At 34.9% G+C, this 21,722-nt stretch overlaps 1 protein-coding gene across 1 annotated transcript; it reads left to right on the top strand.

The window, feature by feature from the left end:
- Positions 1-838: 838 nt before the first annotated feature.
- On the top strand, positions 839-12,588 carry LOC145674864 (uncharacterized). Its single transcript, XM_081745101.1, has 2 exons — positions 839-1,598; positions 8,558-12,588. The coding sequence occupies exons 1-2, from the start codon at positions 1,234-1,236 to the stop codon at positions 9,396-9,398; spliced, it is 1,206 nt and encodes a 401-aa protein (XP_081601227.1). The 5' UTR covers positions 839-1,233; the 3' UTR covers positions 9,399-12,588.
- The last annotated feature ends 9,134 nt before the right edge of the window (positions 12,589-21,722 follow it).

Here is a 21,722-nt window from a genome sequence, read left to right as displayed (position 1 = left end):
ATGAAATATCGAGTAGAGTGGCCGTTATGGCGAGTGCATCGTGCTTTGTGTGTCCTGTGATGACGAGAGTTGTGTGGGTTTTCTATACATATTTACTAAACTTTCACACTTTTTCTTTGCTTTACACGTTCATACATTCCCTCCTTTTTCTACACTTTTTCCCAGTCATTTTATACTCCTCAATTTTCTCTACCTCTTGTTCTGTTGAACTTGGCCTTCAGCCCCCTTTATCTGTTCGAAATTCTCTGCTTATTCTGATCTTTTCCTATTGTACCATACTTCTTTCCAAAAAATCACAGAAGAAACAATTAAAGAGAAAGCGCAGGAAAAGTGGTATGAAGAAGGTGTCAAGAAGAGCAGTTTGAAAGGAATATACACATATAAGAAGCGTTATGAGAAAATAAATTATATGAACAATCATTTACGAAGCATTTTTATTTTCAAAGCCAGGTCAGAGTGCCTTGAAACAGGGGTAAGATTGAAAAAATTAAAGAAATGAACGAAAAATGTCAATTATGTTTTAAAGAAGATGAAACATGAGAACACTTATTGGTAAAATGTGAAGAAAAATGGAAATGAATCGATTAAATGAAAAATTGAGGAAATTTGGTTAAATTAACTTGGAGGCTAGGCTTTAATGTAAATGGAAGGGAACTAAGTGAGAAACAAATAGAAAAAAACAAAGAACTTCTTGAATTTTGGTGGTTAATAATGGAAAACTTTAAATGAAAAAAGAGCAGCACTTACTTTTTCTTTTTTTCAGGAACTAAACTTCCGAAGAGAAGGAAAGAAAATACCTTCAACCTGAACCTGAAATTTGACTTTTTCCCGATTGCGACACTTCTTTTTTCACGTATTTTCGCTTTATCATACTTACTACTTTCTATCTGTTTTATGACTTTGTACACACCTTGTTACTTTTTTATCATTTTTCAACTATTCTAATCTTTACATTTTACACGTTTAATTATGTTTCTAAATTGCCGATATTCTTGTTCAATACAGTGATAATGATACTATGCAAAACTTTTGTAATGCTTACTAGAAACAAACAATCAATTGCCGAGAGAGGAGTAGTGGTTGATGAAGAAGAATAAGAGGAAGAAGATGAAGATTGGAAATATAAAGTTGCTCTTGTGAACGTACTTGTAAATCATTTCATAAACACTGGCAGCGTAAAATATAAGGGGAGTATAAGAATAGTGTTAAATTCTTATTATATTTCAATTGACAATGGCTGGTAAGGCGTCTGTTAAGTTGGAATTGATGTGCAAAGAAGAAATTGCTTATGACTTACCTAGTGATGATCCGCTCGAAGGGAGAGGGTGGACATACGAACTAATGAATGACAACAAAAAGTTAATATTATCTACCACGGAAGGAGAGGTATCAGTGGACAAGGATACAGCAATGTGCTCTTTGGATGTGAAACTAAACGTTGATAGGGTGAAACCAGAATTAGCACTAGAAGAAGATCCTGAATTTGAAAGTAATATAGAAACGCTAAAAAAAAATGTGGTTGAGGAGACTTGCGCATCGTATTCTAATGACTCCCAACAATTAACAATAAGAAGTTTAAATTCAGTTCGGCCAGAAAGGTAATGTTCAATTCTTCATTAACTAATTGGCTCAGATTGATAATACGGTTACATGGTTTCGGAAATTTTGTTGGTTAAAAGCAATACTTCACGAGAAATATTTAGGTATGATAGATATCATGAACGTAAGTTAGTAGCCCACAATTTGGAAATGGCATGGCACACATAGACAAGCTGTATAACAAATAAAAATAATAACAAGATTGATACGATTCGTGCAATTCTTTTGTAGCTCATATCTTTATAAAATAATTATTTCTTTATTATTGGTTACACATTTCTCACTAATTGTTTCACATATTTAAAATATGGGTGCTCGACGATATTGTTTTATTTATATAGAGACTTATGTAAAATAACAAATAATGAGAATGGTAATTATCCTAAAATTTTACAAATGTAAACCTGTAATGTATTATATTCGAACATAAACTATGGACGTTTGTGCTTTTATTTTGATTTAGCTCAAATGGGTCTAGCTTGATTTTTCCGGCGGGCTTCGATAAACATAAGTAAAATACAAGATAAAGAATATTTTAACCAACAATGGATGTTCATTATTTTTAGAAGTCCATACAACAGTCCATTTCATAGCTGCACTCATTTTTTCAAGGAAGTCGACATTTTACATTCCAAGAATCTTTTTTAGGGTATGGACCTGCATTTCTCAATATGGGATCACTTTAGGGGCTTGGTGTACGTACATAATATATGAATTATTGTAAAAACAACGCTAATCAGCATGTGCTAGATGGCCGGTAAAAATGAGATTGCTATGCAGATTAGGGCATTACGCAGAATGTGGATAAACAAGGATAGCGCAAAATTCTGCTTTTAGGATGACTTACATGTCTTTCGTGTTGAATGTGTTCTTGTACGTTCCTAAGTATTTTATAGGTAACATGCTGAAATGCTTTCTTTGCTTGTATATTTGTGTTCCAAAGTAACACAATACATTAGGGACGTAACTTCTTAATTATATGGATCCCTTCATTCCCAAACATTTTCATAGTTCCGTGTTATGATTTGCCACACTAAATTTTGATACTTCATTTCGTTTACAGTCGTTACTAGCTACATTGACAAGGGATTACTTTGCACATCGGGCATTACTTGGCACAAAATATGAAGAAAGTTTCACAGTCCTCCGTCGGTAAAACCATGAACTGTATACACGAAGTTTCAACTACCCCCTACGATAGAACATGTAACTTTATTTTGGCTTTAATGTGGAGGTCAGAATCAGTTCTAATTACAGGGTGGGTTTGTTGTTGAAGTGGCGCGGAAAACAGTCACTGTAAGGACCGCCAAATTTTAAAAGAATTTCCATCAATGTTAAGTCAGCTTCCTTATATTATGCAACGTAACTAATAACCGTTTGAACATTTTAATACAAATAAATTAGCAAAACGGCGGTTAAGCCCTACGGAGCGCCATTCTGTGCGTAATTATTTGACAACACAGGTTGTAAGTCATTCATTAAAAATACAGATTAATAAATTGGATCCTAAAACCAACGGTGCTGACAATGTCTTACAGTTGAAGCTTGCAGGGTCCCTGACGATTCGAATGAATCGCTTCTACCCTAAGACCTTACATACCACCCTAGTTGCATGCCTTCGGTATTCAAGTCATGACAAATCAGGGTTAATTTCCGAACCCCAATTGGGCTGTCAACATTCAGGCCTTGAGGAGGCATTTTAAGAAAATAAATATAATGAAAAGGACGACAAGAAATACACCCTGGGAGGAGATTTAATGCTACAGCCTCATGTTTCAATTCATCAATTTTTGAATCATTAGTATTACTTCAGGCTCGTTCGTACCTACAAAATTGGTAGGTTTACAAATGTAACCTTTTAAAGAGCGCCAGCTAATACTTATGTGTGGCTTACTAGCAATTGCACTTATCTTTATCGAGAATAAAGTCACATCCGTGAGCATTTGTCACAATAGTGAAACACAAGATAACAGTAATATTAACTTGTTCATTAAACATTATTGTTGTTCAGGGCCTACTCGTACGTAGCAATCTTAATATGTTCTCATAACAAACCTTAATTTTACCATATACTGCCTAACTGACGTAGGCACTCCGTACTATCGATACGTCATAGTATCCGGTGCTTATCGTAGGAAAGGGTGAAATCGTAAACGGGCTTCCCTTTTTCTTTTTCTCGAGATCGGTTTATGATTCCCGGCACAAGAATACAAGAGTTATTTTCAAATATCAAAAAGAATAACATTTAATTTACTTTCTCTAAATGCAAATCAAAACTCTAATTATTTTCTATAAATCCAAATCAAAACTAAATATTATACCAAAATCTAAAATCCGAACATCAATTTTATTACTATTATACTTTTCTCTAATTATGCCAAACATTAAAAGTTAGAACAAAATTTTGAAATTTTAGTCAATTGTCGAATCTGCACATTAGCTGGGACCCAACCAGGCGTCGGACTGGTTTCATCACTTTAATTTTATAACGAAAGTATTGATGTCCCTAGGGGATGAACTATATTTTAACCTTCAACTTTTCTTAACTTATAATATCGCTTTCTCTGAAGTCAATTAACTTCAGTTATCATTAGTCACATTGAATGCACATTTACTTTTCATAGTAGACTGCATATGTATATCGAACAACGAACAAATCAAGGAGCAAATTTATCAAATTCAAGATTATTGTCAATTACTTTCAATATTATACTAAATTGTGTTAAACTTACAGTATTTTGACGGCGACATGATCTTACATTACAAATTTTCACATATTTTCTCATTATACAATCACAACATCAGATGAAAAAGTTCACTATCTGAAGAGCACATTTTTTTAATTACCCAAAATTTTAACTTTATGATTAATTGTAGTTATTACTAGTACTTCTCTAATTATGTTCGTAATTATCCCTAATTGCGTAACATGTCTCTAAATGCTTGATTGTATGGGGACTGTTAATGTTAATATAAACATAAAGGAGAATGATTAAAAACTCAAGCAAAATTTAATAATAAAATTTTATTATGAAGTATGGTTCCCAAAACTGGAAAGACCTGAAAGAAAAATACAAAACTTAAACATCCTAATAAGAATTCGATACTGAAAGTCCGCATCCAAAACGGGATAGCCATACTTTTCAAAAGTGGTGCGGTATTATTACAATTTCAAAGTCGGAAATCGCGTTCTAAATCAATTACCTGTTTAAAATCTCCAATCCTCTCCTTCCTCTCCTTTCCACATTCATCTTTCATCTCCAAATGCTGTAAGGAAACCATAAAACATGACATCTAAGTAAACGTACCTGATTGTAGAGCGATATTGATGGTTTGTTGCACTGGTGCGTCAGTAGCGGTGGGCACACACTTTGATCCTGATAAGTAACCTTCGAAATTCGGGGAAATAATGAAATAAATAAACAATAATCCTTTTTTCATAATCTAAAAGCTTAAAAGTTCAAATTCGGTATTTCTGATTTCTAATCTCTTCCGGGGTTTAACCCGAGGTGGGGTGAAGTTCACGCTTTTTTGTGCTAAGATTTTAATTTTCCATCTGTGCCGGTTACGCTTGTAAGCTGTAATTTAGCACGGTTACGTGTACTTTTCCAGTTAGTTTGTTGAATTTCGGAACTTTTCTCCTTTTTACAGCGTATTTACTAAACTTCCACGTAATGACACGCCTTCCTTTGCGACGTTTAGATTTACGCTGCATTGCGATACCTGCCATAAATATCCTTTTAGGTTTGCGCTTACTATTACTATATTTTGCCATGTAGTTTACTATACAATGTTCGTACGTGTCTTCGCTTAATCTTTTTAGTGCTCTTCGGAGTAGATGTATACTTCTTCCGCATGTTTGACTCGAAATAACCTCGCCTACAGCCCGACTTTAATTTGCATGTAGTTCGTCTTTGATCGAGTTTAGTGCGTTCCGAATTACGCTTACCAAGGCACTTTCCTTTCATTCTCAACTTATTTCTTTCTGCACAGCTAATGTGTGGTTGTGCGTGCTGAGAATACGCTGTACGTGGAGGTCGACGCACATTGTTTTCATCATCAGCAATCAACATGTCCACATTTTGCGTAGCACTACACTTAAACTTTCTCTTTCTACAATTTCGCAATAGTGGAGTACTAGCTTGAAAATTCAAACATTTCGGCAAGTGAAAATTAATAAATGTTGTATCTGATGTACTGATATGATCACGTCTGCTCATTTTAATTCTACTGATTATGCTCCTCGAAATCGAGTTTACGTTAATAATGTATTACGAAAACTCAACTGGGTATCATTTGCCATCTTATTTTTTTTCCTAACTTTGGTGTTACATTTCTGTTCTTTAACGGAAATATACTTTCGACTGCGTGTGCTTTATTTGAAGTGTTACACTTGTTTACGGTAAACATTTCCGACCGATATATTATGTAATAGACCTTCACTACGTAAAACAGAATTCGCTTGGCGGGTCTATTGTGAATTTTAAGTCGTTTCCTTCTACAATACTCAAAGCTGATAAAGTCGGAATGGATTTGCAGAACTAAAATGCAACTTACGTTAGCCATACACTCTTATAAAGACAAATTTGAATTTGTCAATTCGCGCAAAACCATTTGCCTGTGACACAAAACTGACAACACTGTAACTTCGTTATCACACAAAATCATCAATTGAACTCTCAAGCCTTCCCTGGCTTTTTCGAGAGGGCGGATACGCGCAACCTGAACGCTACCGCTTATCATGTGTAAACATCGGTATCCCTTGCCGGCAAAAGAATTACATTAGAAACAATTATTTACAGGTACGCGTAACGATTCTTCTTTTTTCGTATCTCTACACTGCACATTTCCTTTTCCTGACTGTAATCGACTTTCTGGTTTATTTGGCACATATCTTTCACAACTTGGGCTGGCTCGAATTCAAGACGGTTTCTTTTCCGCCTTGCACTCTTTTATTTTGTTGGTTTGCCTACACTCAAACTGTGCCGTTCGCATGTATTCATAGAACACAGTGAGACCTTTCTTTCATTCCGCTACTCTATTTTTAAACTCAGCAGTTACTGAATCAACATGATTGGCTGCGTTAACTAATTCAGAGAGTAATTCAGTTAAAGAGTTGTTGGCTACTTTGATATTAATACCTAAGCTGTCTGCTTTGGCATTCAATTCGCTCTTTCCGACGCTCCCAAATCGTTTCTGTTACAGGCTGTTGAATTTCACTTACTGATTCATGTATTTTTTGTCCATCCAATATTCATTACCATTTTTGAGCAGTGGTTTATAATTGTTTCTCTAATTCCTCTGTCAACATTGCTTGAAATTGTTCTAAAACACTAGCCTCTATATTGATTTGAGTTACGAGCAACTAATTCAAAGTACAAAAATATAAATATCTGAGTTTAATACGAAAATAAGAAACATGCACTTAAAACATGAAACACTAAGAATTTTGATATTACTACCATTAACAACCAATCCTTGTTTTTGCAACTCAAGTTTCACTTTGCGAAGTGCTTCAATATAAAATTAACACAGATATAAACTAGTACCATATATAAAATATTTTCTATAACTATTCTATCAGGCTTTGATTCCATTTTGTACTAATACACAATAACACACTCAGCAAGGCCATGTGATAATATTTGAAAAACAGTATCACGTAACAGTTTCTACACAATGACTGTGTCTTCAGCAGACTTCCACTCTTACTGGTTGCTGGGAGTTGGTCATCACCTATATATACTGTCCGGAGATCAATTTTAATTAGGTTCTGCCCCTTGTTTAAAAAGTAACACTGGTCTGGCTTTCACTTTCACTTTTTAGCTGCACACATGTCCAATTAAAGTTTTAATTTTTTCCGCTGGATGCGTCCTGTCCTCTAATTATCCTTATTTTCCTTGTTATTTTGTTTCTCTTTCTTTCTTCTTCCTTTTTATTCCTTCTTCTTTAAGCAGAATCTTCTCTCACTCACGATAGTTTTGGTCTCGCCTCGATTCTCATCTCCAAAGCATGACTATAGTGTGAGTTAACCTTGTCCCGTTTCGAATTAAAATGTCTCAATCCGATTTTGTTTGGTTTGTTTTAGAATCGAGATGAGAAATTCGCCTTTTCATGGGCAACATTACACAAAACCGAAATATTTTTTTTTTTTTTTTTTGCTTAATATCACGTTTCTGCTTGTAAAGGTACGACCTGAGCGATAATAAGTTTTTAATTTTTAAATATTTCTCGAGATAATTGTTATTATTATTAGTATTACTCCTGAAAATTTGATAGTTGAAGTGCTGAAACAAACGAGTATTCACATATTTGAATGTAATGAAGCGTGTGTTATCGTCGATCTATTTCCATCAAAATTCCTAAAGTAAAAAAAAAGAAAAAAATGCTTGACGTGTATTTTTTCGAAGAACCTCGAGATTACTGGTCAAGCTCCTAGACCACTGAACCACAATCACAACGCTGTAAATGATTCGTCTTTAGACTTGTTACTCTAAGTTTCTCTGCCTCAGCTTGGAAAGTTGTATGTAATTTTTTAATTGGATTCAAAATGCCTTTCGTGTTCCTCTTATGATGATATAAGTGAATTATCTTCGGTACAGTTTCTAATAATACGTTGAGTTGTTCTTAAACCTTTGGATCGCAAGTTGGTTTTTTCTTCTCATATAGTGCATTTGTGTCAAGACAGCCGACAATACCTGGTCATAGACTTATGTCCGCCACGATATAAATGATTTGTACCATATCACTATTTAATTTGATATAGTGAAACAAAATACAGCAACTTATTTTGAGACAATAGTGATATGGTACTCCATTTCATATTTCTACAATATTTAATGTAATAAAACATGTAATATAGCGTAACTTTATTATGTAATATAGCGAATGATTACATGTTTTCTTGCTACTTAATCATTATCTCCATTTACATTTCATTGTTTGTTGAATTTTACAGGCGCGATAACATCTTTGCTTTCCACGGAGAAGGGAATAGTTTTACTATATTAAATAAAGCCATTTCTCATTCTTATAAGGAATCTGATACTTCGACGCAGTTTGGCAAAGGATATCACCGATCACGTTTGACAAAAAATATGGTGACACAGGAAAGTGAAAAGCGTCATACGTATCAAAATAGTGATAAACGCTCTAATCAATGCTCAACAATGTCAAGTTGTGAGGTTATGCATTCAGGTGAAAAATCTCACATTTGTGAAGTATGTGGAAAGGAATTTAGAGGATGTTCAAGTTTGGCTACGCACATTGTAATTCATACAGGAGGAAAAGTTTACACATGCGAACACTGTGGTAAGGCATTTACTTATCGTTCGAATTTAGTTAAACACCTGTTATTCCACACAGGAGAAAAACCTCACACGTGCCTAGAGTGTGGTAGGGCATTTACTCATCGTTCGACTTTGGCTAATCACATGTTAATCCACGCAGGAGAAAAACCTCACATGTGCCACGAGTGTGGTAAGACATTTACTCGACGTTCACATTTGGCTACACACATGTTAATCCACAAAGGAGAAAAACCTCACACGTGCCAAGAGTGTGGTAAGGCATTTACTCAACGTTCACATTTGGCTACACACATGTTAATCCACAAAGGAGAAAAACCTCACACGTGCCAAGAGTGTGGTAAGGGATTTACTCATTGTTCGATTTTGGCTAATCACATGTTAATCCACACAGGAGAAAAACCTCACATGTGCCACGAGTGTGGTAAGACATTTACTCAACGTTCACATTTTGCTACACACATGTTAATTCACACAGGGGAAAAAGAGTAAACATGCCAAGGGTGTGGTAAGGCATTTAATCGAGGTTCCAGTTTGGCTGTACACATGTTACTCCTCAGAGAAATAAAATATCACACATGCTACGAGTGTGATGGCGAATTTAAATATCGTTTAAGTTTGGTTATACACATGTTAATCCGTAGAGGAAAAAGAGGTCACTTATGCAAATAGTGTGGTTAGAAGTTTAATCGAAGTTCAACTCTGGCTACATATGTTAATATGCATTAGTATGATCTGAGTGTGGTATGTCACTTGATAAACGTTGAAGTTTGGCAAGAGACATGTTAATCCACACAGGAGTAAAACATCACACATGTTAAGAGTGTGGTAAGACATTTAATCTACGTTCGTAATTGGCTACACAGATATGAATCCAAGGAGTAGCAAAATCTCACCTTGGAAAAATCCTGGAATAGAATTTATTCAAAGCTTACACGTGCTGAGCCACACAGGATCAAAACCTCAAACGTGAGAAGTGTGGAAGACGATATAGTCAACGCTAAAACTTTGATATGCAGTTGAACACAAGTCAGTCACCAAAGAGATGCAAAGAGCTTAGCAAGGCATTTACTCAAGGTTCACATATTGCAAAGTAAACGATAATCCACAAAGGACAAAAATATCACACGTGCGGAGAGTTTATATGAGATGTCGCATTCTGTTGGAGGAATAGAGATAATATAATCTACGCTGTTATTTTTTACGCGTGCTATGAAAAATGTACTATCCCAAATTGAGTGCTTGAGTAGAATAGTCGACAAGGGATTTCATTTGTGACTGACGTTATCCCATTTTTATTGTAGATCCATATCTAGGCTCAAGTTATAGTCACCAAAATGAGAAGCTATGTCACCTTCTGACAACATCTGGAAATGTTCGTGGCATCTTTCAACTAAATTTTGAGCACTGTTCCTATATGGACTGCAGAAACACCCGACGAAGACTGTTTTTGGACAGACTTACCTCTGCTCAAATAGTTTCACACTCACGTACGAGATCATTCTGTGCTCTGCTGCCCCGTTAATTTTAATACTACAAAATCCGCTTTTATGGTCGCCGTCTTATTTCTATGTAGAGAATTGTTTGAGAAACGACATTCCACTGTTCCTTATCGATATTTTGAGACATGTTTCGCTCACCACTAAACAGCCATATTTACGGCACAGTCTGTAAAATTGTTTGTAACACTTTGTACATTTTTGTAGTATAGTTTAAAGGTGGTTTTGTGTTCACTGCACTTTTGAGCAGCATTCTACTGTACATCACCTCATTAAACGCAGAATATAAAACATCTGATTTGGCACACTTCTCTAGCGTGGGATCACGTTGTCCAAGTCACTCTCACTCTTTTCTTGCCAACATTGTAAACTATTTTAATTGAGTGTTCTCTACCAATAATTGATAACGATATTTCACTGCATCTCCAACTGTCAAACGGAGACTCTAGCCGTTGCCTTACTACTGGGATCACAATGGAAATTATAAAGCATAGAGATAGCACAAATATTTTTCCCGAAGTAGTAGCTCGAACTTTAACTTTTCTGCGGTTTGATGCCGACTTTTTGTATTTTATGCATAGACGATCCTAAGTACATACAAAGATTTGTTACTGTCAAACTTAACATAAAGATTTACAGTGTGGATAGCTTCATTGTTCAAAATCTATAAAAAAACTGTTGACCATCTAACCACAAGTTTTCCACATACCTTTCATTGTCCGATTATCTAGTCCCACTCTGGAGCTATACCAATGCATAACTTGTCAATATTACAGTAATATATCGAAAAAGTAAATCTCACCTATATCAACAAACGCTTCCAAACTCAGCACCCTTTATACATGCACTACCTCACTTTAGACCCCACACCAAATCGCTATCAGCATACTCCTTGTCCCTAATGTTTACGCTCTGCCAGTACACTTTACCCTCGTGAGATTCATTATTCTAACCCTTATAGTGGTAAGGTGAAAAAAATTTATGAATGGTAACATTATGCCTCCTGGACCCAGGAACATTTTTTGTCTGATAAGATGTGAACTAGGATTTAAATTTGTATTATATTTACAATATTAAGTACAAACACCAGACAGTGGATACGCTTTAAGCGAAACTATACACTTTTATTAAGGCAATACCTTTCTTGTTAAAATTAAGTTCGAAAATTATGTGACTATTTTATTGCTTACATACCGGTACTGAAAATAAAATATTTATTAACTAGAAAGAAGTAAACCAGGATTTCTCCTAATAGCGGTATATTCACGTTTCAATTCTACAGCAGTCTCCACACATCATTTTTGCGTGACTTAGGCAAATTCACATACAACACTCTTGGCAAAATATCTGGCCTTACTGTGTTTATACATGTAACATCGTCCTGGCTTTCCTATATGATTAGGTACAGAAGCATACTTTAGAGTCAATCCGAAAAAGCTTGCTGTGTTCGCTAAATGTGTAATATTACTATTAGTCGGTTCTACATTTTAGAAGTGATAAAATCACGTTATTTGCCATCGTGTAGTATTTCTTTCTTCGTCATATTCAGTAGGTATCTGGTCTACTATGTAAACCCCACCTTTAGTATCGTTGTAAAATGTGACGATCTCTGGCTTCCTGTTATCTCTGGAACTCTCGTCTAATTTGACGTCATTGGGCATACTTAAGATCAGCACTAAACACAGATTTTTCTTAGATGCATACGGACCAATGGCCCACACAGCAAGGATTATTTCCTCAATCAGAAGAAAATTTTTTCCTTGGTTTCCAAAGGGTTTTCATTCTCTGGAGATTTCCATGCTGGTTTCCCCAATGTATTCCGAATATTTCCCGAAAATAATTTTCCAAAAATGTTTGTAAAACATTTTAGAAATTACCGAGAGTACATTTTGAGAATGCTAGCCGGAAAGTGAATTCAGGAAAATATTCACGAAATATATTAGAAATGTTGTTTTGGAAGTAATGTAATATGTTTTCACTGTTGAGAAGGGAAATGTTTTCGAAATGATAATAAAAATGTTTTCCATATATGATATGGAAAACAATGAAACGAAATATATTCCATATATTTAAAAACTGTTTTCTAATACGTTATTTGCAATATTTTCTATTTTTACGAGAAAACATATTGAATATATATTTTTAAAAAGGTTTAGAATATTTTAAAAATAAATTCTTTCGTGGTATAAGAAATATTTTTCAGAAATGTTTTAAAAAGGTTTACCTAATTTTTACAAAAGTATTTTAGTAATCTTCTCTTATAACTTAAATAAAATATTTTCGTACAATATTTTAGTATTTTTTTTAGAATATTTTATCGAATTTTGAATATAAAACTTCAAAACAGGGAAAATTAAACACATTAAAAATGAATAGAAAATGTTTTCCGTTATGTTTTGGAAAATATTTTGTGTTTTTAGTTACCAAGATTTTCTGATATGTTATAGAAACATTTTTACATTGTTTTCAGAATATACTCTTCCGTTACTGGAGAAAATATATTCCTCGTTATATCTGAGAAATATCCCAAATATTTAACGCAAATATTTTTTAAAGAAATGTTTAGAAAACATTTTATGAAGTAAAGGAAGTATATTTTTTAGAAAGTTAGAAGCAAAATAATGTATAAATTAATTATTTGCTGAGCAAAACTGTATATACGATTGTACAGTTATATTGTATCACATATTGTCTGATGAAGCCAAAGAGCTAGTTGTGAGGAACATAAAATAAATAAAACGTAAGTACCAGAAAATAGAGGCAACTCAGACATCTTCATTTGTAACACATTTGTTTAGAACTATAGTTAGATGTCACGAGCAAGCCCTCTAAACATGTTCCATCCTTTAATTTTATCCGTGTAAGAATTCCTGATTTCAGGAGAAATTTTCCATTAACTATGGCATATAAGAAGTTCTACACTCTTATACTTTGTTTATGTATGTGAGATCACATGAGAAACCAAGATACAATGGTAATAGGTTTTCTTAAAGAAAATTTCTTCCAGGGGCAAAATCTAAGTGTGAAGGTGCTGAACTGGGACTTTAATTGCGTCCCTTGTGCAAAAATAAAAAGTAATCGCAATTGTTATTTATTTTAGTTCTTGGGGTAGGGGAGATGGAAGCGAACCCTCGGAAGGATCTCTGAAAAAATGAAAGACTGGATTCTAACCGCCACTTTTTGGTATATTACACAAAGTAAAGTTGTAGTTACATTGTTCCAATTCACAAGAAAGGCGACAAAACTGACTGTAATAATTATCGAGGCATTTCTCTTCTGTCAACATCCTATAAAATCCTTTCAAATATTCTATTACCAAGATTGACCCCATACGCAGATGAAATTATTGGAGATTATCAGTGCGGATTTAGACGAAATCGATCAACTATCGACCAAATAGTTACCATTCGCCAAATACTCGAAAGAAAGTGGGAATACAATACCCCGGTACATCAACTATTTATTGATTTTAGAAAGGCGTACGACTCAGTTAGGAGAGAAACATTATACAACGTTCTTACAGTACTTGGAATACCGAGAAAGCTAATTAGATTAATTAAGATATATTTAAGTGAATCCCAAAGTAAAGTCCGGGTAGGAAAATTTTTGTCAACGAGCTTTCACGTCGAAAATGGCCTGAAACAAGGAGATGCGTTGTCGCCATTATTATTTAACGTTATGCTGGAATACGCCATAAGGAAAATCAAAGATAGCAACCAGGGCCTAGAGTTGAACGGTATTCACCAGGTTATGGCATATGCTAATGATGTAAATTTAATAGGGGATGATAGGAGAACAGTAAAAATAAATGCAGAGATCTTATTAAATGCTTGCAGGGACATGGGTTTAGAAGTAAATGCAGAGAAAACTAAATGCATGGAAGTGCGTCGGGACCGTAATACGGCAAATTGTTGAGGCGTTAACATATTAAATAATACTTTTGATAAAGTGGATATTTTAAAATATTTAGGATCAATATTAACAGACGAAAATCATATTCACGAAGAAATTAAATGTCGACTAAAAGCAGAGAATTCGTGTTAATATTCGGTTCAAAATCTCTTGTCGTCGCGAATTCTGTCGAGGAATTTGAAGCTTAAAATATATAAAACGATAATCTTGCCTTTGTTCTGTATAGTTGTGAAACATGGTCGCTTACCTTGAGGGAAGAACATAGACTAAAAGTATTTGAGAACAAGATCCTGAGACGAATATTTGGACCCAAGAGGAACGTGAATGGGGAATGGCGGAAACTTCATAACGAGGAACTACATAATTTATACGATTTACCCAACATTATTTGGGTCGTCAAGTCTAGAAGGCTTAGGTGGGCAGGTCGTGTGGCTAGAATGGAAGAAAGTTGAAACGTTTTCAAAGTCTTGACTTGAGGACCACTCGGAAAGCGAGCATTAGGAGTACCAAGCCGCAGATGGGAGGACAATATTAAGATGGATCTCGCAGAGATAGGAATACAAAGTAGAAACTGGATCCAACTGAATAACGATAGAAGTCAGTGTAGAGCTTTTGTGAACGCGCCGTTGAACCTCCGGGTTCCATAGGCTATAGAGTTAGTTAGTTTTTTAAGGTTGTAGTTATATGTAAATAATATTTCGTTTTCGTCAGGGCTTTCATTCTGCAGGAGAGGGGGATAATAATACCTGGAGAATATTTTCTGCTATCAAGGTATTGCAGGTGATTGCATTTCTTCCATTGTAACTTGGTAAAGCTAGTTTCATTATATGTAAGGATTAACATAGCCTGAAAAGCTAAAATTTCCATGACTAGTTTTCTCTGTACCCATGCTACTCATTTTTCGGTCTGCGGTACACTGTGTTCCGAAATTTTCGACGAATCAGAAGATAAGTGTACCAAAGATATATATAATGTATGTGTGCTTATTTGAGACATGGATCTACAGTTTAATGTGGGATAACAACTAAATGAGCTCCCAGCGGAAATCGAACCATGGTCTCTCGCGCTCAAGGCGTATGTGCTAACCATACAGACGCGAGGAAATTCATATAAGCACACACACGCACACACACACACACACACACACACACACACACATATATATATATATATATATATATATATATATATATATATATATATATATATATATATATTGTTGAGTTAATATTGAGTTTAACGTTCCTTTCAGGAGCGGGGCATGGACCTACTGATCAGTGTTCTAGGGATGCGCACGAAACGAGTCGAGACAGGAATTTCCTGACAAAATTCGAGTCGAGACACGGCTCTTCCAATAGAAAAATATGTTTTTCGAGTCGAGACATCACTTTTACAGAATATTTTCGAGACGAGACAGCCATAAATCTTGTCTCGTGCGCATCCCTACAGTGTTCGTTGTTTGAGTGAAATTTTCCTAATCTAGGGAAATTTCAGAGGTAAATTTAACAAAAGGGGAAATTTTCGATAAAACGTGAAAAATCCAGGGAAATTCTCAAATATCAATGTTTAAATTTTTCTTTGTTCTTCAGAAGTAGACCAATACAATAGATATAGATTTTGTGTGCTGAAAGTAGCATAATTTGTAACCATTGTTGGCTGAATGGGGGAGTCACGGTTTCACAGTGGTAGAGCGCCTATCTCTGGTTCGTGGGGTCCCTTTTTACATCCTCAGCCAAGTAAGCTTGTTGTAAACAAAAACGTATCCGTGGGTTGTCTCGGGGTACCCTCGTTTTGTTCTACTTTCTCATTCCACCAATTCTTCTACTAACGTTCACTTGCTTTAATCCTCGTCTCTCTCAGCCTAAAGGCATAATCGTGGAACGTTAAACCGAAAGATTTCATTTCATTTTGTTGGCTTGGTGTATTTCGGTGTATATTTTTTTTAAAACTGCGTGAAAAATACACGAAAAAATAGAAGCAAAAAGCAAATGAATAAAACAAATGCGGTAAGTAGTTCCTTTAATATAGCTAAATTAATCTTACTACATAACTTCTGTCATAGGTATTGGACACTCAAAAACCAGGGAAAATTCATAAGAAAAGGAAAATTTTTGTCACACGAGGGAAATTTTCTTAAAGAAACCTACTGATTAACGTGGAATCCTAACTAAATGGGCTCCCGCTAGGAATCGAACTCGGCCTTAGTAGCACACTTACGTCATAACAACGTCAAATGTTGGTCATGAAATTACATCAGGCAAAGAAATATAACGTCATTTGTTATGCTAAATAATGATAACAAAAATGACGACGTTAAGATACATGTGGATGTTTTTTACACTTAATTCTATTACATGTAGTTTGCAGCACCAGGGAGTAAGTATTTCAACTTCAGTCAGTGATACCAGTTGACGGGAAATTTCCCGTAAAACGTAAAATTCTGAGCACTGACGGGAATGCGGATATTTTTTTAAATAGGCTGAAAACGGGAAATTCTTGCATTTTCAACTTTTCTAGGCGTACAACAACCTAGCCTGCAACATTGAGCTTTCTTGATAAAAGCAGGGATAAAAATGCGGGAATGCGGGTTGACGCCGTCCCCCCACCTCGAAAATATATATACGGCGTCCCCTCAATTCCTAAAAAAAATTACAATGGGCAAAGATAGGCAGGAGGAACGGCGTGACGTCATGCCCCCACACAGCAATGAAATATTTTCAAAACGTTTCTAAAACGTGCCATCATTTTCCTTCAGAAAATGTATCCTACTTCCCATAAGGTAATATATTCCATATGTTGTTGAAAACATTTTCCAAATAATACTGTAAACATTCTCTGAATATACTCAAAAACGTTTTAGAAATATTTTATACGCCGTTAGAGAAGTTTTCCAAAAAATATTTCCTGTACGATTTCCAAACATTACTGAAAATGTATTTGAAACGTTTTATACAATGTTAACGGAATAGTTTTTAAAATGTTTCCCATGGAATATTTTTAAATTATTTACCAGTAACACAGACAATATTTTCCTACATATGCCAAAATATATTTAGTGAATATTTTTTGTACATCTCAGAAAATATTTAGAGAATAGTTTCTGTGCATGACAAAATATTTAGGGAATATTTTCTGTACATGACAAAATATTTGGGGAATATTTTCTGTACATGATAGAACCCGAAGCCCATAGGCCAACTCGGTTACTATTGCAGATACGGAAACAAGGTAAGATATAGAAGGAAATTTTTATAATGCAGCAAGTTTTGTATTTATATTAGTATACCGCCCAATAGTAACGAGAAGTACAACGCTGCCACTGTTGGATAACACTGAATGAAAGAAAGTGTGGTTTGAAATTATTTGGACCAAAGGGAACGGAAAGACACAATGAAAAATATAGTGCAAGACCCAATTTCGCTTCCTTCGTATCTGCCCCCCCCCCCCAACACCGTGGTTGCTACGCCACTGGCGTAGATATTGCATTTGCATGTTTATCTTTCACTGTGTCTCCTTTCAATTCTTCTCGGTGTAGCTAATTTTAAACCACACATTCTTTTATTCGTGTAGCCCAACATGATGTATGGTAATGCATTTTCTTTATTGAGCGGTACACTAGTACAAAAACAAAAGTGTTGCTGGAATTTAAAAATGTCCTTACATATCTTACCTTGTTTTCATATCTGCAATAGTAACCGAGTTGGCCTATGGGCTCCGGCCTTTTGCGTCACTCTCTCTATATATAATGGCTTCTTGCTGGGAACAAATAACGGGTCGAAAACAAGGCGGCCAAACTGTGACATAGCAACTGGAAGAAAACATAATATTCTTCTATCCAATTTTACCTGCTTAGACGCCTTTGACTCACTCTGTCTTCATGACGAGAAACCATTGCGGCCCACAGACTCAGACAAAAAAAAAATTAAAAATTAATAATAATAATCAGTGCAAATTGTAACTACATAATGTTAGCTTGTTCTCATAATTTTAAGCATTATTTTTACTCAAAATCTTATTTACACAAATGGTTTCTGGGTGTTCCACTGGTGCTACTGGTATGTGGCCACGCCGTGCATATATGTTAGGGTGTCTTATGTGACTTACGAGATTCAAACTGGATATCAGTGTGTTCACAATCGTCGCCTGCCAGTTTTGAAAGCGGCTGTATTGGATCCATTTAAAAAAAACGAAAAGGATTGACGTTTAGACATCCAATTCAAGAAGCAATTGTTGGAAATCCTTTTTCTATCTTAAAAATAATAAATCCAATATAGCCGCTTTGAAAACTGGCACGCGATGAATGTGAAGACTAATTTGCAGTCTGAACCTCGCAATATGACATAAGACACCCCAACATACATACACGGCGTGGCCACATACGAGTAGTAGCAGTGGAACACCCAGAAACATTCTGTGCATAAATAAGATTTTGAGGGAAAAAATTAAAATTATGAGAGCAAGCTAACATTATGTAGTTATAATTTACACTGTCCACTATAATAAATATACATATATATCGGTTAGTAGTTAAATAAAAATATAAATGTACACTATTCTGGCTTTATTTATTTAAATTCTCTTCAGCAGAATCTTCATGCTGCTCGTATTATTTGTTTCTATACATTAAGAACCATCTTCTCAAATATCAGAAATTCACATTTTAACTTGATAAACTTGTTCTAGAAAATTATGTCACTGACACGCTAATACTTATTTGCTTCTGTATAATCTCACTTTTGATTATTACAACTAACTCTAATTTCGACGCTGCGAATTGTCAGTTGAAGTTCTGTGGAACTGCAGCTGAATTCTTAACTGATTTTCTTGTTCGTCTCTGCATGGCATGTTGAAGCTAAATCCCAATAATCTACGCGATCTCATCGTTAGTTACGTTTCTCTCGTGTTGCAGTTTCTGAAAATAAAAATAATAGGCAGTGTTTAATAACATAATAACAGCAGGGCATGATTAGAAATCAATTATTACATCTTAAACTTACAAAAATATTTAAAATGTTTGTGTAGGACCTACAGCAGCTTGTGAAGACAATAATGTGTTACAAACATAACATCCTGAAGAAAATGTAAAGGGCAAGGAAGACAACAGCTAATACTGAAAGTGACATACCTCAGACTGTAGCTTAAATACGGACGTTGTAACATGTTGAAGCGGTCGCACTTTTATTTTTAAAAAGTATAGCATCTTATAAATATTAAATCTATTATTAAAAATAATAATTTGAAAATATGTGGCAGCATTTGAGTTGATGAAGAACTAGCGTCTCATTCCGAAGGCTCCGATCTCAAATCTGGGCCCGATCATTCTTTTTCCCTCAGTCGCACCAGATGAATGCCGAGATGGTTACTAAGGCTTTGATGACCGCTACCTTGCTCGATTTCTTTCCCACGAAGCAGGCCATGCATATTACTTTGCCTTGTACAATGTGCGAATTAATCGTGAAATGCTCAAGAAAACTACCAACATGACAGAACAATTCAGTAAAAGGATGAACTATATTTGATACATATTCAGCTCTCTCTTCTACGGACACTTAAATGTAACGTGTCACTTGAGGACAGGAAAATTGCACATTTTGCTAAAATAAGGATTTCCAAAGCCTTTTAAATGTTATAACAGCGGTTGCAGTATATGCTTTTGGGAAATAAAGTTTACAGGAAGATGAGTCTGAGAAGTATTCATGGCACAATAGTAAGTATTTAAAGCGAAGAAAATAAAAAGGGCACCAAAATGTTTTCCTTTACTTTTTTTTACAATATTTTAAACATAGTGTATCCCTCTTCAAATGACAACTTCTATATTTTTTTCCACTCTGAAAATGAGATTAAAGAACAGTAGGGAGAGTTTCTTACCTATTATTGCGTTGGTGATTAACGAGGAAAGCTCTTTCCTTTTGCAACGTGCCAACTAAACTGCTCAGCTATTGCACTTGTCTTTTTCATGATGTTTCTTGTGATGGCTTCTAAGCTGTGACCTCCCAGTTTCTCATTTCTTAGACCTGTAATGAAATACACATTAAACACTCAACTAATAGTAATGGAAATTTAGAGCATACAATTGATGCCCTTAAACAAATTACATTGATTTTAGACGACAGTGTCACAGAGTCAGTAGCAATTGGCGCATCCTCAAAAATTAATATTTGCACTGACGTTTTATTTTTCCAATAAAAGAAAAGTTGCATACTAATTTTCAAGCAGTTGTACAGGGTTGGCAAAAAAAATGGTTTTTAATGAAAAAAACAGTTTTTTTGTTTAAATAATTTACTCTATGTATTTGTATTAAATATGGACAGAAATTAATTTGTTTCGTCTTGGTGTTATTATGCTGAAAGGGAATCCAAACCGCTTCTCGGCTTACATCCAAGAGAAATTGTCCATTTCGACACGAAACCGGGACTAATTGGTCAGAAGTGAGATTGTCGACTCACTCACGAAGGACTCCTGATAAAAATACGTTATACTGATCTTTACATAGGCCTAGTTGTTCATATAATTGTCAAGAGTCATTTGAGAAGGACAAAAAGATAAGTAGTTACAGAAGTAAAAACATTACAGAATTACATGTAAATCGTGAAACTTCCGCCTTAGCCATTGGGAAAATCCTATTATTAGTTTAAATGTATTTGTATGTAAAATTTTAAGGTCAACGTATCATATTAAATGACAAATTTGTTATGTAGATAACATTCAACAAAATTAAAACAAAGTCGAATCCAAGCTGATGTTGGAAGCTACGTAGGCAATTGATACATTTTGCCAATTTCTATCAATATATTTAAGCAACATTGGCTTCTTTATAAAACAACAGGCATTCAGGCAAGTAGAAATATACAATTTGGTTTCGTTTCGTATGTTTAGGCTTATCCTTATGAAATATCAAAGTTATCACGGAGAAGACTTTCGCTTAAAGGGACACCTCGAATCGCTACTTGGTTTACACTTGAAAGATGGGTTGTGGTTCGACCGAGAATTGAACACGGGACCCCTTCATTAAAAGGTGAGAAGTAGATAAACGTAATGCAGATGGTGTGATATGTGGAGACGTCACCATGAAGTTCAAACGATTTAAAGCATTTTTCGTTCTTTTTTCTTTTTTGGTTTAAACCTGTTGTTTTTTTTTTTTTTAAAAAAACAGCTGTTTAAACCAGCCAACCCTGCCGTTGTAAATTAGAAATTGATGAAAGCAACGTATCTATAAAAAATATCAGGAAGACGAGGAATAATTTAACAGTTTCAGAATATACACGCTGGTTGTAAAGTCAATACCTATTTTTAATCTAGATTATCCTAGAAACTAGCATCAGCTTAGCTGGCGTGTGATACTGTTAACATTTTAGAAGTTGTGGAAAATGCGGGTGCATAGGTTGAAATGTAACTTAATGACCAA

This window comes from Thermobia domestica, chromosome 18 (assembly GCF_964235325.1).
Source record: "Thermobia domestica chromosome 18, izTheDome1.hap1.1, whole genome shotgun sequence".
In the NCBI taxonomy this organism is placed as follows: Eukaryota; Metazoa; Arthropoda; class Insecta; order Zygentoma; family Lepismatidae; genus Thermobia; species Thermobia domestica.
This window is presented reverse-complemented; position numbering and strand designations above follow the sequence as displayed.

Excerpts from the sequence above, each read along its gene's own strand:
- LOC145674864 (XM_081745101.1), top strand. The coding sequence starts at position 1,234 with ATGGCTGGTAAGGCGTCTGTTAAGTTGGAATTGATGTGCAAAGAAGAA. Across the intron at positions 1,599-8,557 it reads AATTCAGTTCGGCCAGAAAG|GCGCGATAACATCTTTGCTT; the intron begins GTAATGTTCAAT and ends TGAATTTTACAG.